This window comes from Oncorhynchus tshawytscha, linkage group LG14 (genome assembly GCF_018296145.1).
Source record: "Oncorhynchus tshawytscha isolate Ot180627B linkage group LG14, Otsh_v2.0, whole genome shotgun sequence".
Taxonomy (NCBI): Eukaryota; Metazoa; Chordata; class Actinopteri; order Salmoniformes; family Salmonidae; genus Oncorhynchus; species Oncorhynchus tshawytscha.
The window spans coordinates 23,804,523-23,826,802 of record NC_056442.1 but is presented as its reverse complement, the minus strand read 5'-3'; the positions used below and the strand labels follow the sequence as shown (position 1 = coordinate 23,826,802).

Below are 22,280 nucleotides of genomic sequence, written 5' to 3'. Positions count from 1 at the left end.
AGAGAGAGAGAGAGAGAGAGGAGAGCAACAGAGAGAGAGAGAGAGAGAGAGAGCAACAGAGAGAGAGAGAGAGAGAGAGGAGAGCAACAGAGAGAGAGAGAGAGAGAGAGCAACAGAGAGAGAGAGAGAGAGGAGAGCAACAGAGAGAGAGAGAGAGAGAGGAGAGCAACAGAGAGAGAGAGAGAGAGAGAGAGCAACAGAGAGAGAGAGAGAGAGAGGAGAGCAACAGAGAGAGAGAGAGAGAGAGGAGAGCAACAGAGAGAGAGAGAGAGAGAGGAGAGCAACAGAGAGAGAGAGAGAGAGGAGAGCAACAGAGAGAGAGAGAGAGAGAGAGCAACAGAGAGAGAGAGAGAGAGGAGAGCAACAGAGAGCGAGAGAGAGGAGAGCAGAGAGAGAGGAGAGCAAGAGAGAGGAGAGCGAGAGAGAGAGGAGAGCGAGAGGGAGAGCAACAGAGAGAGTAGGGCAACAGAGAGAGTAGGGCAACAGAGAGAGAGAGCAACAGAGAGAGAGAGCAACAGAGAGAGAGAGCAACAGAGAGAGAGAGAGCAACAGAGAGAGAGAGCAACAGAGAGAGAGCAACAGAGAGAGAGAGCAACAGAGAGAGAGAGCAACAGAGAGAGAGAGCAACAGAGAGAGAGAGCAACAGAGAGAGAGAGAGAGAGAGAGAGCAACAGAGAGAGAGAGAGAGAGAGAGGAGAGCAACAGAGAGAGAGAGAGAGAGAGGAGAGCAACAGAGAGAGAGAGAGAGAGAGGAGAGCAACAGAGAGAGAGAGAGAGAGAGAGGAGAGCAACAGAGAGAGAGAGAGAGGGAGAGCAACAGAGAGAGAGAGAGAGCAACAGAGAGAGAGAGAGAGAGCAACAGAGAGAGAGAGAGAGCAACAGAGAGAGAGAGAGAGAGGAGAGCAACAGAGAGAGAGAGAGAGGAGAGCAACAGAGAGAGAGAGAGAGCAACAGAGAGAGGAGAGCAACAGAGAGAGAGAGGAGAGCAACAGAGAGAGAGAGGAGAGCAACAGAGAGAGAGAGCAACAGAGAGAGAGAGAGAGAGAGAGGAGAGCAACAGAGAGAGAGAGAGAGAGAGGAGAGCAACAGAGAGAGAGAGAGAGAGAGAGCAACAGAGAGAGAGAGAGAGAGGAGAGCAACAGAGAGCGAGAGAGAGAGAGAGAGAGAGAGAGGAGAGCAAGAGAGAGGAGAGCGAGAGAGAGAGAGAGCGAGAGGGAGAGCAACAGAGAGAGAGGGCAACAGAGAGAGAGGGCAACAGAGAGAGAGAGCAACAGAGAGAGAGAGCAACAGAGAGAGAGAGCAACAGAGAGAGAGAGCAACAGAGAGAGAGAGCAACAGAGAGAGAGAGCAACAGAGAGAGAGAGCAACAGAGAGAGAGAGCAACAGAGAGAGAGAGCAACAGAGAGAGAGAGAGAGAGAGAGCAACAGAGAGAGAGAGAGAGAGAGGAGAGCAACAGAGAGAGAGAGAGAGAGAGGAGAGCAACAGAGAGAGAGAGAGAGAGAGAGAGAGCAACAGAGAGAGAGAGAGAGAGAGGAGAGCAACAGAGAGAGAGAGAGAGAGAGGAGAGCAACAGAGAGAGAGAGAGAGAGAGGAGAGCAACAGAGAGAGAGAGGAGAGCAACAGAGAGAGAGGAGAGCAACAGAGAGAGAGAGAGAGAGGAGAGCAACAGAGAGAGAGAGAGAGAGGAGAGCAACAGAGAGAGAGAGAGAGAGCAACAGAGAGAGAGAGGAGAGCAACAGAGAGAGAGAGGAGAGCAACAGAGAGAGAGGAGAGCAACAGAGAGAGAGAGAGAGAGGAGAGCAAGCAGAGAGAGAGAGAGAGGGAGAGCAACAGAGAGAGAGCAACAGAGAGAGAGAGAGAGAGGAGAGAGCAACAGAGAGAGAGAGAGAGGAGAGCAACAGAGAGAGAGAGAGAGAGGAGAGCAACAGAGAGAGAGAGAGAGAGGAGAGCAACAGAGAGAGAGAGAGAGAGGAGAACAACAGAGAGAGAGAGAGAGAGGAGAGCAACAGAGAGAGAGAGAGAGGAGAGCAACAGAGAGAGAGAGAGGAGAGCAACAGAGAGAGAGAGAGAGAGCAACAGAGAGAGAGAGAGAGAGAGCAACAGAGAGAGAGAGAGAGCAACAGAGAGAGAGAGAGAGGAGAGCAACAGAGAGAAGAGCAACAGAGAGAGAGCAACAGAGAGAAGAGCAACAGAGAGAGAAGAGCAACAGAGAGAGAGAGAGAGAGAGAGAGCAACAGAGAGAGAGAGAGAGAGAACAGAGAGAGAGAGAGAGAGAGAGAGAGGAGAGCAACAGAGAGAGAGAGAGAGAGAGGAGAGCAACAGAGAGAGAGAGAGAGAGAGAGAGCAACAGAGAGAGAGAGAGAGAGAGGAGAGCAACAGAGAGAGAGAGAGAGAGAGAGAGAGCAACAGAGAGAGAGAGAGAGAGAGAGGAGAGCAACAGAGAGAGAGAGAGAGAGAGAGCAACAGAGAGAGAGAGAGAGAGAGAGAGCAACAGAGAGAGAGAGAGAGAGAGGAGAGCAACAGAGAGAGAGAGAGAGAGAGAGAGCAACAGAGAGAGAGAGAGAGAGAGGAGAGCAACAGAGAGAGAGAGAGAGAGAGGAGAGCAACAGAGAGAGAGAGAGAGAGAGGAGAGCAACAGAGAGAGAGAGGAGAGAGAGGAGAGCAACAGAGAGAGAGGGAGAGAGAGAGGAGAGCAACAAAGAGAGAGAGAGAGGAGAGCAACAGAGAGAGAGAGAGAGAGGAGAGCAACAGAGAGGAGAGCAACAGAGAGAGAGAGAGAGAGAGAGCAACAGAGAGAGAGAGAGAGAGAGAGGAGAGCAACAGAGAGAGAGAGAGAGAGAGGAGAGCAACAGAGAGAGAGAGAGAGAGAGAGGAGAGCAACAGAGAGAGAGAGAGAGAGAGAGGAGAGCAACAGAGAGAGAGAGAGAGAGAGGAGAGCAACAGAGAGAGAGAGAGAGAGAGAGAGAGAGGAGAGCAACAGAGAGAGAGAGAGAGAGAGGAGAGCAACAGAGAGAGAGAGAGGAGAGCAACAGAGAGAGAGAGAGAGAGAGAGAGAGGAGAGCAACAGAGAGAGAGAGAGGAGAGCAACAGAGAGAGAGAGAGAGAGAGAGAGAGAGGCGAGCAACAGAGAGAGAGGCGAGCAACAGAGAGAGAGAGAGAGAGAGAGAGAGGAGAGCAACAGAGAGAGAGAGAGAGAGAGAGAGAGGAGAGCAACAGAGAGAGAGGAGAGCAACAGAGAGAGAGAGAGAGGAGAGCAACAGAGAGAGAGAGAGAGAGAGGAGAGCAACAGAGAGGAGAGCAACAGAGAGAGAGAGAGAGAGCAACAGAGAGAGAGAGAGAGAGAGAGAGAGAGGAGAGCAACAGAGAGAGAGAGGAGAGCAACAGAGAGAGAGAGAGAGAGAGGAGAGCAACAGAGAGAGAGAGGGAGAGCAACAGAGAGAGAGAGAGAGAGAGCAACAGAGAGAGAGAGAGAGAGAGGAGAGCAACAGAGAGAGAGAGAGAGAGAGAGAGCAACAGAGAGAGAGAGAGAGAGAGAGAGAGAGAGCAACAGAGAGAGAGAGAGAGAGAGAGAGGAGAGCAACAGAGAGAGAGAGAGAGAGAGAGAGGAGCAACAGAGAGAGAGAGAGAGAGAGGAGAGCAACAGAGAGAGAGAGAGAGAGAGAGGAGAGCAACAGAGAGAGAGAGAGAGAGAGAGAGAGCAACAGAGAGAGAGAGAGAGAGAGAGAGAGAGAGAGCAACAGAGGAGAGAGAGAGAGAGAGAGAGGAGAGCAACAGAGAGAGAGAGAGAGAGAGAGAGAGAGGAGAGCAACAGAGAGAGAGAGAGAGAGAGAGAGAGAGAGAGCAACAGAGAGAGAGAGAGAGAGAGAGAGAGAGAGAGAGAGAGAGAGCAACAGAGAGAGAGAGGAGAGAACAGAGAGAGAGAGAGCAACAGAGAGAGAGAGAGAGAGAGAGAGAGAGCAACAGAGAGAGAGAGAGAGAGAGAGGAGAGCAACAGAGAGAGAGAGAGAGGAGAGCAACAGAGAGAGAGAGAGAGAGAGGAGAGCAACAGAGAGAGAGAGAGAGAGAGAGAGCAACAGAGAGAGAGAGAGAGAGAGAGCAACAGAGAGAGAGAGAGAGAGAGAGAGAACAGAGCAACAGAGAGAGAGAGAGAGAGAGAGAGAGCAACAGAAGAGAGAGAGAGAGAGAGCAACAGAGAGAGAGAGAGAGAGGAGAGCAACAGAGAGAGAGAGAGAGAGGAGAGCAACAGAGAGAGAGAGAGAGAGAGGAGAGCAACAGAGAGAGAGAGAGAGAGAGCAACAGAGAGCGAGAGAGAGGAGAGCGAGAGAGAGAGAGAGCAAGAGAGAGGAGAGCGAGAGAGAGAGGAGAGCGAAGGGAGAGCAACAGAGAGAGAGAGAGAGAGAGCAACAGAGAGAGAGAGCAACAGAGAGAGAGAGCAACAGAGAGAGAGAGCAACAGAGAGAGAGAGCAACAGAGAGAGAGAGCAACAGAGAGAGAGAGAGAGAGGAGAGCAACAGAGAGAGAGAGAGAGAGAGAGAGAGCAACAGAGAGAGAGAGAGAGAGAGGAGAGCAACAGAGAGAGAGAGAGAGAGAGGAGAGCAACAGAGAGAGAGAGAGAGAGAGGAGAGCAACAGAGAGAGAGAGAGAGAGAGAGCAACAGAGAGAGAGAGAGAGAGAGGAGAGCAACAGAGAGAGAGAGAGAGAGAGAGGAGCAACAGAGAGAGAGAGAGAGAGAGGAGAGCAACAGAGAGAGAGAGAGAGGAGAGCAACAGAGAGAGAGAGAGAGAGAGAGCAACAGAGAGAGAGAGCAACAGAGAGAGAGAGAGAGAGAGGAGAGCAACAGAGAGCGAGAGAGAGGAGAGCGAGAGAGAGAGGAGAGCAAGAGAGAGGAGAGCGAGAGAGAGAGGAGAGCGAGAGGGAGAGCAACAGAGAGAGTAGGGCAACAGAGAGAGTAGGGCAACAGAGAGAGAGAGCAACAGAGAGAGAGAGCAACAGAGAGAGAGAGCAACAGAGAGAGAGAGCAACAGAGAGAGAGAGCAACAGAGAGAGAGAGCAACAGAGAGAGAGAGAGAGAGGAGAGCAACAGAGAGAGAGAGAGAGAGAGGAGAGCAACAGAGAGAGAGAGAGAGAGAGAGAGCAACAGAGAGAGAGAGAGAGAGAGGGAGAGCAACAGAGAGAGAGAGAGAGAGAGAGAGGAGAGCAACAGAGAGAGAGAGAGAGAGAGAGAGGAGAGCAACAGAGAGAGAGAGAGAGAGAGGAGAGCAACAGAGAGAGAGAGAGAGAGAGAGGAGAGCAACAGAGAGAGAGAGAGAGAGAGAGAGCAACAGAGAGAGAGAGAGAGAGAGAGCAACAGAGAGAGAGAGAGAGAGGAGAGCAACAGAGAGAGAGAGAGAGAGAGGAGAGCAACAGAGAGAGAGAGAGAGAGAGAGAGAGCAACAGAGAGAGAGAGAGAGAGAGAGGAGAGCAACAGAGAGAGAGAGAGAGAGAGGAGAGCAACAGAGAGAGAGAGAGGAGAGCAACAGAGAGAGAGAGAGGGGAGAGCAAGAGAGAGAAGAGCAACAGAGAGAGAAGAGCAACAGAGAGAGAGAGGAGAGAGCGAGAGAGAGGAGAGCGAGAGAGAGAGGAGAGCGAGAGGAGAGCGAGAGAGAGAGGAGAGCGAGAGGGAGAGCAACAGAGAGAGAGGGCAACAGAGAGAGTAGGGCAACAGAGAGAGAGAGCAACAGAGAGAGAGAGCAACAGAGAGAGAGAGCAACAGAGAGAGAGAGCAACAGAGAGAGAGAGCAACAGAGAGAGAGAGCAACAGAGAGAGAGAGCAACAGAGAGAGAGAGCAACAGAGAGAGAGAGCAACAGAGAGAGAGAGCAACAGAGAGAGAGAGAGAGAGGAGAGCAACAGAGAGAGAGAGAGAGAGGAGAGCAACAGAGAGAGAGAGAGAGAGAGGAGAGCAACAGAGAGAGAGAGAGAGAGAGGAGAGCAACAGAGAGAGAGAGAGAGAGAGAGAGAGCAACAGAGAGAGAGAGAGAGAGAGGAGAGCAACAGAGAGAGAGAGGAGAGCAACAGAGAGAGAGAGAGAGCAACAGAGAGAGAGAGGAGAGCAACAGAGAGAGAGAGAGAGAGGAGAGCAACAGAGAGAGAGAGAGAGAGGAGAGCAACAGAGAGAGAGAGGAGAGCAACAGAGAGAGAGAGGAGAGCAACAGAGAGAGAGAGGAGAGCAACAGAGAGAGAGAGAGAGAGGAGAGCAACAGAGAGAGAGAGAGAGAGGAGAGCAACAGAGAGAGAGAGAGAGAGGAGAGCAACAGAGAGAGAGAGAGAGAGGAGCAACAGAGAGCGAGAGAGAGGAGAGCGAGAGAGAGAGGAGAGCAAGAGAGAGGAGAGCGAGAGAGAGAGGAGAGCGAGAGGGAGAGCAACAGAGAGAGTAGGGCAACAGAGAGAGTAGGGCAACAGAGAGAGAGAGCAACAGAGAGAGAGAGCAACAGAGAGAGAGAGCAACAGAGAGAGAGAGCAACAGAGAGAGAGAGCAACAGAGAGAGAGAGCAACAGAGAGAGAGAGCAACAGAGAGAGAGAGCAACAGAGAGAGAGAGCAACAGAGAGAGAGAGAGAGGAGAGCAACAGAGAGAGAGAGAGAGAGAGAGAGAGCAACAGAGAGAGAGAGAGAGAGAGGAGAGCAACAGAGAGAGAGAGAGAGAGAGGAGAGCAACAGAGAGAGAGAGAGAGAGAGAGAGCAACAGAGAGAGAGAGAGAGAGAGAGCAACAGAGAGAGAGAGAGAGAGAGGGAGAGCAACAGAGAGAGAGAGAGAGCAACAGAGAGAGAGAGGAGAGCAACAGAGAGAGAGAGAGAGAGGAGAGCAACAGAGAGAGAGAGAGAGAGGAGAGCAACAGAGAGAGAGAGGAGAGCAACAGAGAGAGAGAGGAGAGCAACAGAGAGAGAGAGGAGAGCAACAGAGAGAGAGAGGAGAGCAACAGAGAGAGAGAGAGAGAGGAGAGCAACAGAGAGAGAGAGAGAGAGGAGAGCAACAGAGAGAGAGAGAGAGAGGAGAGCAACAGAGAGAGAGAGAGAGAGGAGAGCAACAGAGAGAGAGAGAGAGAGAGAGAGCAACAGAGAGAGAGAGAGAGAGAGAGCAACAGAGAGAGAGAGAGAGAGGAGAGCAACAGAGAGAGAGAGAGAGAGGAGAGCAACAGAGAGAGAGAGAGAGAGGAGAGCAACAGAGAGAGAGAGAGAGAGGAGAGCAACAGAGAGAGAGAGAGAGAGCAACAGAGAGAGAGAGAGAGGAGAGCAACAGAGAGAGAGAGAGAGGAGAGCAACAGAGAGAGAGAGAGAGGAGAGCAACAGAGAGAGAGAGAGAGAGAGCAACAGAGAGAAGAGCAACAGAGAGAAGAGCAACAGAGAGAAGAGCAACAGAGAGAGAAGAGCAACAGAGAGAGAGAGAGAGAGAGGAGAGCAACAGAGAGAGAGAGAGAGAGGAGCGCAACAGAGAGAGAGAGAGAGAGAGAGAGGAGAGCAACAGAGAGAGAGAGAGAGAGGAGAGCAACAGAGAGAGAGAGAGAGAGGAGAGCAACAGAGAGAGAGAGAGAGAGGAGAGCAACAGAGAGAGAGAGAGAGAGGAGAGCAACAGAGAGAGAGAGAGAGAGGAGAGCAACAGAGAGCGAGAGAGAGGAGAGCGAGAGAGAGAGGAGAGCAAGAGAGAGGAGAGCGAGAGAGAGAGGAGAGCGAGAGGGAGAGCAACAGAGAGAGTAGGGCAACAGAGAGAGAGAGCAACAGAGAGAGAGAGCAACAGAGAGAGAGAGCAACAGAGAGAGAGAGCAACAGAGAGAGAGAGCAACAGAGAGAGAGAGCAACAGAGAGAGAGAGCAACAGAGAGAGAGAGCAACAGAGAGAGAGAGCAACAGAGAGAGAGAGCAACAGAGAGAGAGAGCAACAGAGAGAGAGAGCAACAGAGAGAGAGAGCAACAGAGAGAGAGAGCAACAGAGAGAGAGAGCAACAGAGAGTGAGAGCAACAGAGAGTGAGAGCAACAGAGAGAGAGGGGAGAGCAACAGAGAGAGAGGGGAGAGCAACAGAGAGAGAGAGCAACAGAGAGATTGAAGAGGAGACAAAAGACGGTGAGCAAGAGGGGAAACTCAGAGAGCTGTAGCCTCAGTGTGGTCAGAGAGGATGCTGATGAGCTCATACTCTGTCATGGCATAACGCTGTCTCTCTGGTGACTCAGTGTAATATTGACACGGAGGTGGCTTGCAGACTCACCCACAAATACACTCAAACTGACGGGTTTCTCCCTCTGACTCGCTGTGCCCCTCTGGGTCTCTGGGTCTTGTGAATCATTGTGGGGACACCGGGGTGTGAGTGTGCTGTTGCCGTCTACTTTTCCCATACACAGCAGAGAGAGAAGATGTTTCCACGGTGAACAGGCCCGACAAGCCTGAGCGACTGTCTAGTACAGAGCATCTGCTGTCGGAGGCAGCGGACCTGGAGCACGAAAGTCCCCACAAGCGCAGTCCCCCACCAGCCTCCTCTGAGGGAGCTCGTTATGCACACGGAAAAGTATTGGACAGAGCAGATAAAACACGGGAAACAAACAAACCAGGAACGAAGATCACGAGGCAGGTCCCACTGTGCGACAGAAGGGACGTGACTATTGGTTCACCAGTGTGACGCTGCTCATCTGCAGGACAGAATAAAAAGAAGCCTTGTCCATCACCTGGGAACATCAGCAAAATGTACTGCACCTACAGTACACAGGGGGCCCATTCCCAGCCCCCAGGTACCTCTCTGCAGAGGATTCTACCGCCGCCGCCGACGTTCATCTGATCACCAAGGATAGTTGGACAAAGCAATGTTACGGCAGCTCGCTTGCTCAGGTAACGGGAAGCAAACAGGCCGCGCACACAGTCTGCACATCTGATTGCCTCTCCGTCTCGCCAAGAGACACCCTGCCACACACACACACACACACACTGCTTTTCTGCGGAGCCAGCACTTTGTGCCGTGCAGGCACTTCCTGAAGTGTCTCCGGTATTCCATAAAGACGTGAACCCAGCCAACCAGCTGAACCGGACTAGCCCTCCTCTCCCTCTCTCCATCACCACAGCAGAAATGAGGAGGAGGAAGTGGTTTCAGCGCACACACACACACACACACACACACACAAGCAGTCTCTAAAACTATCAGTGGAGATTCCTCTGTGCGGGCGAGGTGAAGGGGGCAGCCGTGTACCTCGCAATAAGGCCACACCCTGGTCTGGGATCAGCTTCCTGGTTTAGAGGCTACACTGCTAAACTGATCCTCGGGGACAAGTGATTAACCACCACCTTTCCCCCACTGATCATCTCAGTTGAGGCGAGTCTGACCCTGGCCTCAGCACAACAGGTCAATGGCAAATACACCAACAAAGGCAATTTCTCTCACTCTCACACACACAGCAAACAAGCCTTTGGAGTCAACAGGGGCGAGCTGAGACTCGCAGTAGGAGGACCTCCCAACAGCCTTTCACCATGTCTTTTGTCCCCGTCTCAATATCTGGGAGACTGCCGTGCACACCAGCTGGAACTCATAAAGTACAGTACAAATAGGGCAGATGAGCCAGTCCTCCCTCCCTGGTCTCCTCCTCCAGGCTAAAGGGGCCCTCTCAGGCTTATTTATACCCACACGGCCTTATATGGGCAGCACCCGCTACCGGCAGCAGGCAGCAGGCTGAAGGGTATGAAGTGCAGTTTACATACACGCTTCCATCCCTGGTCATCTACGCTCCCTCTCATCTATAGCGATCGAATACCAATACTGGCAACACGCCCTTTCCTCAACTCCTCCACTCCCCTTTTCCTTGTCCCTCCATCCTCCCCGAGCTAAATATGCGAGGGAGCAAGGACATTTCCTTCCTCTCCGGCAGCGCAGGGTGAAAGGTCGTGTTTAGAGATGTTTATGCTTTGCTTACTGTCACAGATCCACTGTAAACGGAGGGAATCAGAAGCACTTGGGGCGAGTTGTCAGAATGTCTAACTCTGCCTTTCCTGTTCCCTCTGTGTGGCTTCTCGTGCCGATCCGACACCGGTAACACCTGCACTGCTGCCCCAACAAAGGACTACAGAACGGATTTGGCATACCGCTGCCAAAAATCCTCTGTCCAATTCCCTCTACTCCTCTCCGGCACTAGATCTATCCTACAGCATATCAAAACGACAGAACCAATTCCCTCTACTCCTCTCCGGCACTAGATCTATCCTACAGCATATCAAAACGACAGAACCAATTCCCTCTACTCCTCTCCGGCACTAGATCTATCCTACAGCATATCAAAACGACAGAACCAATTCCCTCTACTCCTCTCCGGCACTAGATCTATCCTACAGCATATCAAAACGACAGAACCAATTCCCTCTACTCCTCTCCGGCACTAGATCTATCCTACAGCATATCAAAACGACAGAACCAATTCCCTCTACTCCTCTCCGGCACTAGATCTATCCTACAGCATATCAAAACGACAGAACCAATTCCCTCTACTCCTCTCCGGCACTAGATCTATCCTACAGCATATCAAAATGACAGAACAAATTCCCCCCGCACATATATCTGCCATTTCTCCTCACTTCTCTAACCAAAACACTGTTACAACATACCGCATTGACTCCCAGCTGCAGACGGTGCCAGACATGCAGCACACACGGCCACGCCCAGACAAACAGACTCCGACTATCGCTAGGCTGCTCATAGGAACATATAGGACAGGAGCCTAGGGACAAGGGGACGGGAGCCCAGGGACAAGGGGACGGGAGCCCAGGGACAAGGGGACGGGAGCCTAGAGACAAGGGGACGGGAGCCTAACAGAGCAGGGCCCGTACTCATGCAGGGTATCTGAGTAAGAGTCCTGATCTACGATCAGGTCCCCTCTCATTCAACATGATTTGAAAGGCAAAACTGATCCTAGATCAGCATTCCTACTCAGAGCTGCTTTGTGAATATGGTTCAATACTAGAGTATCCATATTGTCCAAAGCAATGACACCACACACACACACTAGATAAAGGCTTTGCAGAAGGGAGAATTGTAATTAAACCCACCATATGATGCGAGTTGGTGTGTGGTTTGACTTTGCGATAAATCTAGGACTGATGAAACTTCAGACTTGGAACTGGGCTTAAACAGAGGCCCCCACGGAGCAGGCATAAGCAAACACAGCCCCTTTCCCAAACGGAAGCTCTCAACAGTCTGGGGACAAACGCACTTCACATTGCAACATCTCTGGAATCTTGTCCCCAACCAGCCACAGAGCAGAGTCAGGGGTCAGGCTGCTTAGATGACAATACACAGACAACAGCTGAGGCAATGACACACACACATATCTTTCCACACACGTCTCTGTGGCAGGTCATTGGGTATTATTACTACCCACGAATGAGCAGGCAGCACTGTAATCATGACAACACAATGACACACAGACGAGCGCCCTCCCCGCCGTCTCATTCTACGCATCCCCCCAATTACTGGATGCCTTCACACACACACACACACACACACACGGCAGAGAGAGAGAGGGCCTGAACACACAGGGCTTAGCTGGCTCCTCTCCTAAGGGGCCAGTCAGGACAGAGTTAGAGGATCAGATGACTGCTGACAGGAGCTTATTGTGAGACAGGCCTATAGGCAGCAGCGTGCGGGTGGATCACACTGAAGGAACCGCCCCGTGCACTAAGCAGGCTACCCACCCAAGCACATAGTTAAACTCAACCTGGACGTAGACTTGGGTGTGACATGAATGTCCCGCTGCGTGTCCCATAGAGTGAGCTGAGGCTATAGTGTGTGTTTGCGTGGGAGTTCTGTACGGACAGAGGTGTGTGTGTGTGTGTGTGTGTGTAGTGGGAGCAAAACCTAGGCCATGGGGGTGAGGGATCCTTAAGAGATGATGCCAGGTGTCACTCCATTTTTGTTCCACCTCCTCTTATCAAGCCCAACCTCCTTGGCAGTGTTTGCATTCGCTCACTCTCTCCCTCGCAGCCGGGCCAAGCGCTTATCACGCCCTGCTCCGCTTGAAACAGAAAGACGCACAGCGGTCGCAGCTGAATGAAAAGCAAAAAAAACTATTATTTCATAGAGTATGTGACAGTACACTGGAAGGTTTAGGAAAGTCTCGTTTCAACAGGTGATACATCTAGTCTATTTTACATGCATCAGAAGAGATAAAAGGAGGCCTGTTGGTGCTGGCAGAGGAACTTTGCAATATCCTTGTCTAATTCAGAGCGCTACATTTAATTGATCCTATCAGTGGTAAACTCATTGTGCTCGTTTGACTAATGGGTTCGCCAATCCAGGGGCTCTACTGTAATTGCGTTGACATTCATCAATCCATTACCATGACAGACAGAGGAGACACTTTCTACTCGTTTAACTACTACCCCCCCCCAGATATATGATGTAGAACAAACATGCTACACTGGTGGAAGGAGACTGATCGCGTGAGAGCACAGCGAATCGGTCGGTCCTCTTGACCGGGCTACAACCATGCCTCTCTGACAGCTGGCATATGGAATCACATCATCTTTACTCGTGACCTTTATCTGAAACATTCCACAACGTCGTGTCCTGCTGAACGCAGCCCTGTACAAATCCATCTGGCCTGAATATTTGTTTTCCGATGACCCCTCCTCCCCCCACATCACGTTGAGTGATTGACAGTACAGGGTTGGGACAACACAAGGACACACCTGGTAGGGTTTGCCGTCGGCTTACGGCCCAGGCAGTCATGGAGTGTACCTGGGCAAAGGTTAACATGCAGGCGGCCTGACAGGCTGGCCAATCAGGAAGAGCTGGGGGGTGCTGGCCAATGTCCCAGCGTTGGCAACCACACTGAAAGGAACTAAGTTTATGTACAGTCACTGTATCCAACGTTCCATGCTAGCCTGGTCCCCGATCCGTTTGCCACCTCTTTGTCGAGACGACACAATGACAATGAGGAGTTGGTAAATCAACACAAAACAGATTTGGGACCAGGGTATATCCATGCCTGGTTAGCTTCTCAGAGTACCACAATACACACAACAGGTAGGTGGACAGGTAGAGCTCTAGCTGGTACACAGAGTGTGGGAACGAACACAGTGGGACACAACAGGTAGGTGGACAGGTAGGGCTCTAGCTGGTACTGGTACACAGAGGTGGGACACAACAGGTGGCTCTAGCTGGTACACAGAGTGTGGGAAACACAGTGGGACACAACAGGTAGGTGGACAGGTAGGGCTCTAGCTGGTACACAGAGTGTGGGAACGGACACAGTGGGACACAACAGGTAGGTGGACAGGTAGGGCTCTAGCTGGTACACAGAGTGTGGGAACGGACACAGTGGGACACAACAGGTAGGTGGACAGGTAGAGCTCTAGCTGGTACACAGAGTGTGGGAACGGACACAGTGGGACACAACAGGTAGGTGGACAGGTAGAGCTCTAGCTAGTACACAGAGTGTGGGAACGGACACAGTGGGACACAACAGGTAGAGCTCTAGCTGGTACACAGAGTGTGGGAACGGACACAGTGGGACACAACAGGTAGGAGGACAGTTAGAGCTCTAGCTAGTACACAGAGTGTGGGAATGAACACAGTGGGACACAACAGGTAAGTGGACAGGTAGAGCTCTAGCTGGTACACAGAGTGTGGGAACGGACACAGTGGGACACAACAGGTAGGTGTGCCAGCAGAGAGGGAACACACGGGCCATTTACAGGCTATGAGTGTTGTACAGTCATTGGGTAAAGAAGTACAGCCGGGAGGAGACCAGTATCGCGGCAAGGAAACAAAACACAAAGTGGATTTAACTCATTTTGGGAAAACGGCCCTGATATTGGAAACAAACATCATTCTGCTGTCACCCAGAGTCACGCGTATTTTCCAAGTTAAAGCACGCAATATAGTACCTGCAGCAGGTTTTTAAAAGGACCCAAGAGTTGTCTGCATCGTGTTTTCATTTTTGCCATGGACAAAATATTGCGATACTGGTATCGTCACAGCCCAACAACGAGGTACAGGTGCACAGTGATAGGTCCATAAGGCTACAGGTTATCCACCACAGAAAGGGGCCGTTTTCTTAGTGAGCACATACCTCGTTCATCTGAGCGGAGCAGGAGGGCTGGAATACAACGAGCCACAAAGTTAATAGAAAAAGTAGTTATGAAGTCCCAGACATGCTTATAGCAGGTTATAAAGCCCTGTTCGTGCAGGCTTTGAGTAAAGTGTGACTGAAAGCAACACTGAAACTACAGGAGTCTCCAGTCTGGGCAGAAGGCATTGCGTCCAAGTGTTGCCCATTTATTAGAGAAGACGTGGTGATTATCGCGATACAAGGACACACGCACAAACCATCACTAAAATGTTGGACTTTGCACTCCAGTCAGTGAGCTCAAAGTGAACAATGAACTAAATGTTCATTCATAAAAGGCTTTTTAAACTCCTATATCGCAATAATACCACAATTCAATCATGGCATCATACCCAGGGATGTTACAGGCTTACTAGGTCAACTGGTACCAATTCCTATGTTTAGTTTAACGGAGCAGAAGTACCACAAAGTGAAGGATTAGCAATGGAAAGCAGATCTCTAAGCCACACCCCTTTCCTTTCTCTTCCCACAGCCCTTCACTCTACCCCTGTCCGTCAGGTTTATCAGTGTGAATGTGTGTGTGTGTGTGTGAGGGGGGCTAGTGTAGGTCTCGAATTCTGAGACACATCATACTCGACCAGTCATGCTCACTAGGCACAAAACGGAAAGAAACCTGGACAAAACAGGTTTCCAACACACTGACACTGACACTGACTCAACTCCAGCCACTTTAATAATGGGAATAGATGGGAAATGGTGTAAATATATCACTAGCCACTTTAAACAATGCTACCTTATATAATGTTACTTACCCTACATTATTCATCTCATATGTATACGTATATACTGTACTCTATATCATCGACTACATCCTTATGTAATACATGTATCACTAGCCACTTTAACTATGCCACTTTGTTTACATACTCATCTCATATGTATATACTGTACTCGATATCATCTACTGTATCTTGCCTATGCTGCTCTGTACCATCACTCATTCATATATCCTTATGTACATATTCTTTATCCCCTTACACTGTGTATAAGACAGTCGTTTTGGAATTGTTAGTTAGATTACTCGTTGGTTATTACTGCATTGTCAGAACTAGAAGCACAAGCATTTCGCTACACTCGCATTAACATCTGCTAACCATGTGTATGTGACAAATAAAATGTGATTTGATTTGAGGTAGTACCTGAAACCGTCCCATAACAAAAAGCCCATGTTCCTTTTCTGTTACACATCATTTAGAAAAGCTGTGTTACTGTGTGCCTCACAACAAACACAATCCAGGTTTGACTGAGCCAGAAGGGTTCCCCAGTCTGATATTAGTTTGCTCCTGATAGGAAGCGAGACTTGGTAGCAGGGCGGGGCCCTCTACTCTTCTTATAGGCCGGGACATTTCTGGTGGAAAAGCCACAGCTAAAAGTAGACAAACTCCAGATCGTCCAACCGGCACAGTTCATGACTCATGCAGCACTCTACATTGACTCAGTACCAGACTCGCATTCTACCAGACTTACTCATTCCATAAATACACTCAACAACCCAACGCTAGACTTGGACTGATATAGGTGCCGGAACTCATTTTGGGTTCCGGTACTGTTGATATTTAGATGCAGAATCTCCACAATACTTTTGAGCTAATATTCTAGAAGAGGAACAGGAGCTGGAGGAGTAGAACATTTGAGGTGATGGTACTCAGCTCCGGTGAACTCCTGCCAAAGTCAAGCATGGCCTCCACCTCTTATTCGTTCTCCAAAACCGCACTCATACACATTACCTCAGACGTCTGACCAATAGTATGTTGACGCGGGCGAGACTCAAAAACAAACTAAAAAGCAAAAGCACACAAAACACGTTCTCTCCCGTGCGCCTCACTCTTCACCCACTGCTCTCCTCGCTCTCTCAGACTTGTCATAGGAGCTCCCAAATCAATAAGTAGTGGGTTTCTCCCACCATCTCCCCCGTCAGACGGTCTCCGTCGGTCTTCCCCACTCCCCTTCCTAGACGACCATGTACTTTTGCTATTTAAATAGAAACAGGCTGTGGCCCAGACTCCATGTCCTCCTCATCTAACTCATGAACGTTGGCAGATCCACTCCTACCAGGGTGTGTGAAACATCAGTGTGGCCTCGCTGTCTACCACAGTATTTGGTGGTTTATTAGGATCCCCGTTAGCTGTTGCGAAAGCAGCAGCTACTCTTCCTGCGGTGCACACAGAACATCAAACATGACACAGAAGTACATCGACGTGGCTGTTTTCAGGGCAGCGTGTCCCAGACATGCCCCATCTCTCGGTTGCTTGGTTTTCAAACTCCGGGCAGAATGTGTGTGATACGCCACACCTGTGACACCATAGCTCACTGAGAAAGTACAGTACTTATGCAAGCTGTCCCTAGGTCCACTAATTCACAAGGCCTGGGCGAATGTTCTCGAGACCTTTTATCATTTGACCAAGAGCTTTCCTATTCTAATACATCATCTCCCTCCTCATCCCGTCTCAGTCTTTGTCCGTTAGGCTCTAGTACAAACGTTCATCTGTTCCAACTAACAAGGTAATCCAACAAACTGCAGTGTTGGTGTCTTTGGTGGTGAGTGTTTCGTGGGGGGGGGGGGTCAGAGGTTGATGATGAAATGGTTTAGGGCAATCAGCCAGGCAGCCATGTTGGCCAAGTTCGAGTAGTAAGCCCTGAGGGTTTCCCGTTAGAGGTGGAAGAGGCCGAGGTACTGAGGCAGGTGGAGCCAATAAGTCTCCTGGGGTAAGGCTCTGCAGCACCGACAGCTGGTTCTGTGACAACAAGACGAGGTCCGCAGAGCCGCCCATGTCACCACCATTGAGTTCACACACACAACACATATTGGCTGGTCACATGTAGCAGCTGATGACAAAAGCATTTGCTGTTGCGGTGGTGTGTGTGGGGGGGTTGGGTCTTTAAATAACATAAAACAGAATTGCCCAATGGCAAAGCGATACATGCAAAAAGGATATTATGCAAACAATGTGGTGGGGTCAAGCAGAGGGTTATATTTGGCTCTGTGAACGCTGCTGTCAGAATCTCAAGCTTTGTGAGACAGAGCTGGGAGGTGCCTAAATATCCGTAGAGTGCAGACAGCTGGGAAAAAGCTCAACCCCGGAATTATTCTACCTTGGGCTAAAACTGGAATCCTTGTTGGGAGGACTTCTTTTTAGGGAGGAGGGGGGAAGAAGAAAGAAAATTTAAAAAATCACAGCATCCCTCTGAGCTAGTCCAATGGAAAGTCTTGGCTACAGTTAAACAGCAGACAAAATATCCCCAAGAAGTTCTGTTGTGGGAAAAAAGTACTGACAACACCACTGATTGGTTTTAGTGCTTGCCTAACTCAACAATTGAACAAACAAACAAACAAACAAAAAAAATCGCCATGATGAAGCTGCAGGTTTATTTGTTTTTAGTACTGTATCTACACATATACACAGCCATAAGATGTGAGTGGAGAGCAATGCCACATCTCAAGCCTGGATACAGTCGTGGTTGGACAGGTGGACACTCACAGTCCTGTTGACATAACCCCAGGTCACCCAAGACACTCACACAGCTACCCACAAACCACCAGGCAGCTTAGTCTAGTTAGCCCATTTAGTGATACTACACAAACGATCTGGTTTTAACTACTACGACAAGTATTTTAATTCGCCAATATAAGAGATCGTGAGGCTATTAGGAGTGGCTGGCTGGCAGTCAGGACAGGGAATGAATTGGCAGTTGTTACATCACGCATGGCATGACTGCCAGCCACTCCTAATAGCCTCATGATCACATACATTGGCGAATTAAAATACTTGTCGTAGTAGTTAAAACCAGATGGCCTCGTCGCCGACTTGCTACATTGTCACAAATATGAAGCACGCAAACTTCTTCCCGCTACAAAATAACTTCGTAACAGCCTGTTTAGAAAACGGGGGCGAAACAAGGTACCTCAAGATATACATACTTTCAATTAGCCGAAGTCGTGGGTTACTTCGCCCTGATGTCTCTTCGCCGGTAGGCTACAAAAAGACAGCCGTCTGTTCCGTCTCTCGTTGAACCCAGATTCAACTCCCGTCTCGATGTGACCAGTCCTTTCAGCGGTTCCTCGTTACTGATCCAACAAGAAACTACAATCTGGCGCCTGTAATTCTATTGAAGGTTTTTTTCTCCACCGCTTTAGTAGCCTAGATTATCCACCACTTTTCACCTATTTCAAATGATTTTACACTTTATTTTTTATTTTTTTTAAGAGTAGCGTTGTCTAGCAAGTGCACTTCAAGTATACAACAGCAGTAATTTTAAGCCATAAAAAATAATATTATTATATTATTCTGAGTATTTGAGTCCCCTGTTGAGTCGTGGAACATGTCAGTAATTTCCTCTCCCTCTTTCAAACACGCAACAGCCCTTATGCTGCGTTCATAACATTTTGGGAACGTGGTAGTTACCAGTTGTGAAGTCGTAAATAATAAATTGTATGCATTCACGTGCTTTGAACTCGTTGAAAAAAACGCCAAGTGGCTAATGATCAACAAGCTGCATTAACCATGAACTAAAATAACAGCTATCATGCTTGTAAAAGCAAAGTGAATTCTAAATGCCTGTGAAACCTTAGCCTATGTATTTTAGTTTAAATGTGTATACCCCTGTGTATAAAGTTTGTCTCTGTTATTTGGTATATTGCGTTATATTCGTATAAAGGTCATGGTTGTTAAACAAATGATCGTGTTCCAAAAACATATAATAGATTGCTTTTAAAAATATATTTTTTGTTGTTACAGTAAACTACTGAAAATTCTGTTTTCAAAAGGTAATTTCCTTAGTAGGTGACGACAGAGGTCAGCAAGTGGGAGAAGTTGGAGCGCAGAAGTTATATGCGGCAATCACATGCTAACTGGTTATAGTTATGCATGTTCCGCGTTCAATCAGTTAGCAAGTCAGACATTTCGGAGTTTCCTAGTTCCGACTAGCACATTAACGGGGCAATAGACGACTTTCCCACTTGCAAGTATGACTTGGAGTGGCATTCAAGTGGATTTTTCCCCAGTCTTATATGGTAAATACTACCTTCACACTTGGTTATGAACGCAGCATAGATACCAGGAAGTTCTCGAGACCCATCCCACAGACTTAAGGAGTAGTATCATTTGTTTTTGCATCAAACTGTTTTCAACAGGCGTAACACTAAATAGGCTATACGGGAAGTAGTCTATGCAATGTTTGCATTGGATAGCCCTGTGTGAACCTAATTTTGCACTGTGAGAGCACACGTCCTTGCTTTGATTAGCCTATTCAATGTTTGCCTATAGCTCCTACCCTAAGAATAACATATGGGTTAAGAGTGCCTGTAAATATTGTTGTACTGGTGAGAATATGCCGTTGAAAATCCTGAACGAGAAAAGAAAAACCGCCGACGGCATTCAACTCACTTCGCTGACTTTAGTAGTGTTCTTCTCCCCTCTACTGTCAATAGACCTGTCACTGCACCTTCTGTCCGCGTCCTACCATGCATTGCGTGGTTGGTTCTTGGGAAGGGTGTGGCCGCCATGCAACTTTTTAATCAGATCTGTGGCAGCAAGTTCAACAATTTGCTATTGATATGTTAATGTTATTCTAGTATATTATGCACATTCTACTGTCATAGTAGGCTTACAGGTCTGAGGCTTGTACACTTTAACGAAAGTCCACTGTCAGCATTGCTTTATTATTGTCAGCATTTTTAAATGGTGCCATATTACACCACCGCTTCCCATGTGAAGGTGACCTTTGCAGTTCAATTGCCTGCCTTTATGTGATAATGGACTGCAATATGGCACCCCTGCCAGAAGGGGTAGTGATCGATTCAGTACTGTAGCCCACCTCTCTCACTCTCTCTCTCTCTCTCTCTCACACACACCACCCAGATTTGCTAGCCCTCCTCATTCTGCTTTAATTATGCTGGGAGGAAAGGTTGTATCCTGTTGACAAGGCCCTGTTCATTGGAAAGACAGACTGTACTCCAGGGAGTGTCTCTGTCTCTCGCCACAGAATCTGTGTGAAACTGGAAGAGGGCATTGTTCCTTTCTCGATAAGGAATGAGAAAATGGTGTATATGATATGCCTACTCATTAACTCGTACACTACTCTTGTGCCTTCAGTTCACAAGTCCACATGTTCAATCTCACACACACACAATCAGAGGCACAAGAGGGTGATGTGACCATGGTGGAATGTTGGGATGCACGTTCTGTCTTTTCCTCACCTACATTCTGTACCATTCCCGTCATTAGCCATTCCTGCTCACCGAACCAACACGAGGCTCAAACTGAACTTGATCAAACTAAGATTTATCAGATGACGTTAATAACGTCTCACCGGTTGGACGCTATAGATCTCAATCTATCCCTTAAGATCCAAGTTGGTCAAAGTTGGTTTATGTACGAGTCCAACATTCCCTTAACCTCCACTGCTTTCTGTGGCACAGCCTTGTTGTTTCACCATATGCTGTCTGATTTAAAGCCCCCACACCCTGCATTCCTTAGATTGTCCGAACTGGAGACTCAGTCCCACCCGCTCGATCACCACTCTCTCACATTCACCGGGAACTTGCGCAATCCCCATTCCATAGGGAAACATGTAACCCTTCTTTACATTGATAATGTGCTATGTTAATATCATTATTTAAGTGGCAAAATTGGCCATTCAGTTGGTTTGGATTTTCTTATTGTTTATCATTTGTTTATTCAAATTGCCTTTCCCACCATTCATTTTCTGCTGTATACTTTTCCGAATCTGTATTTACATTGGATGACGTTTTCACGCCTCTCCAAACACACTGAAGTAGACAGCACATTATGAGCCCTGTGTAAACCTTTTTCACTTGGCACTCTGCTGGACCGGCATGCATAATCAACATGAATGGCCTAGCAGGTGTTTTCTGACTGCGGGCATTGAGTGGAAAAATCAAATGAGGATGATATCAATTGCACTCTGTCAAGCCAACTATTTGGCACAAACAAATTTACCGTACATAGTCGAGCCGCTTGGAGGCAGCTGAGGGGAGGACGGCTCATAATAATGGCTGGAACAGAGCGAATGGAATGGCATCAAACACATGGAAACCATGGAAACCATTACCACAAGCCTGTTCACCCCAATTAAGGTAACACCAACCTCCTGTGGTCAGGCGAAAACCAGAGTGAGCGGCCAAGGTGAACAACTTTTTCCCCGTGAACAGTGAACCTCTAAAATGATACATTAGCTCTACTTCCACACAGGCAGATCCTAGCCTGGTCCCAGAGATGTTTGTGCTGTCTTGCCAAGGTTGGCAAAGTTAGCAAGAAAGCACGAACAGATCTAGGACCAGGCTAGGGAAATCCCACTCTAGGATAGCTAGTTATTTCAAGTGTATGAGGAGTGATCAGGTTGAATGGATGGGCTCACCTTGGTGCAGCTGTGGCAGTAGCTCTCTCCATTCTTCCCAGGGGACAGGATGATCTCACCTGTAGGGATCAACTGGATCCTCAGCTCCATCGTGGTCGCTCTCTCTCTCTCGCTTTCCTTCTCTATTTCTCGATCCCTCGCTCTCTCCCTCTCTCTGTCCTCCGTCCACTTACTCGGGTCCTTCTGACGGCGTAGCAATGAATTCAACCCCCCCCTCGCACGTTTGTAAAAATTCCTCCCCTTAAAGTCGGTGAGAGTAATAGGGAAGTTTCTGTTACACTGTCAAGAGAAAGAATGAAAATGAAAACTAAAGTAGAAAAATATGATTTTACTGGCCGCACATACAGGGATTTACATGTGTGCTTCTTTTCTCAGTTATCTAACGAGGCCAAGACAGTCAAAGCACAAGGATGTTTCCTGCTTCTGTTCAGAGTGCTCTAATGCGAATTTCCCCTTAGCAGGCAAAGGATATGTGTTGATGGTCACAGTGTCAGGCTCTCTTTCCACAGCCGGCCCCGCAGTATAATTGATGTCCCTGCACACCAGATCGCTGTGGCGCAATGCACTCTGTGTTGGCCCGGGTATCAGGGCTTCCTCCTGGACCCATGCATCCTGTCTCGGACGTTCCCAACCTTCACAGGGTAAACACCAGAGGAACCTTCTCTCTCCTCACGTTTCCCCCGGCTATTTGTATTACTTTTTTAAAAAACATTTAACTAGGCAAGTAATTTAGTCACAAATTATTCTCTACAATGACGGCCTACTTGT

At 48.8% G+C, this 22,280-nt stretch overlaps 1 protein-coding gene across 5 annotated transcripts in view; it reads right to left on the bottom strand.

Moving 5' to 3' along the window:
- Nucleotides 1-21,940, bottom strand: part of LOC112266817 (unconventional myosin-Ic-like) — a 74,731-nt gene extending 52,791 nt beyond the window's left edge. The window contains exon 1 of one of the 5 annotated variants that reach the window (XM_042297190.1): nt 21,513-21,940. In XM_042297190.1, the coding sequence (XP_042153124.1) occupies nt 21,513-21,602 (90 nt within the window). In that variant the 5' untranslated portion in view covers nt 21,603-21,940. Of the gene's footprint in view, nt 1-14,078; nt 14,106-18,054; nt 18,499-21,512 lie in introns of those variants that run through there. The other 4 variants (XM_042297186.1, XM_042297185.1, XM_042297189.1 and 1 more) reach the window with 4 other exon arrangements.
- Nucleotides 21,941-22,280: the final 340 nt, after the last annotated feature.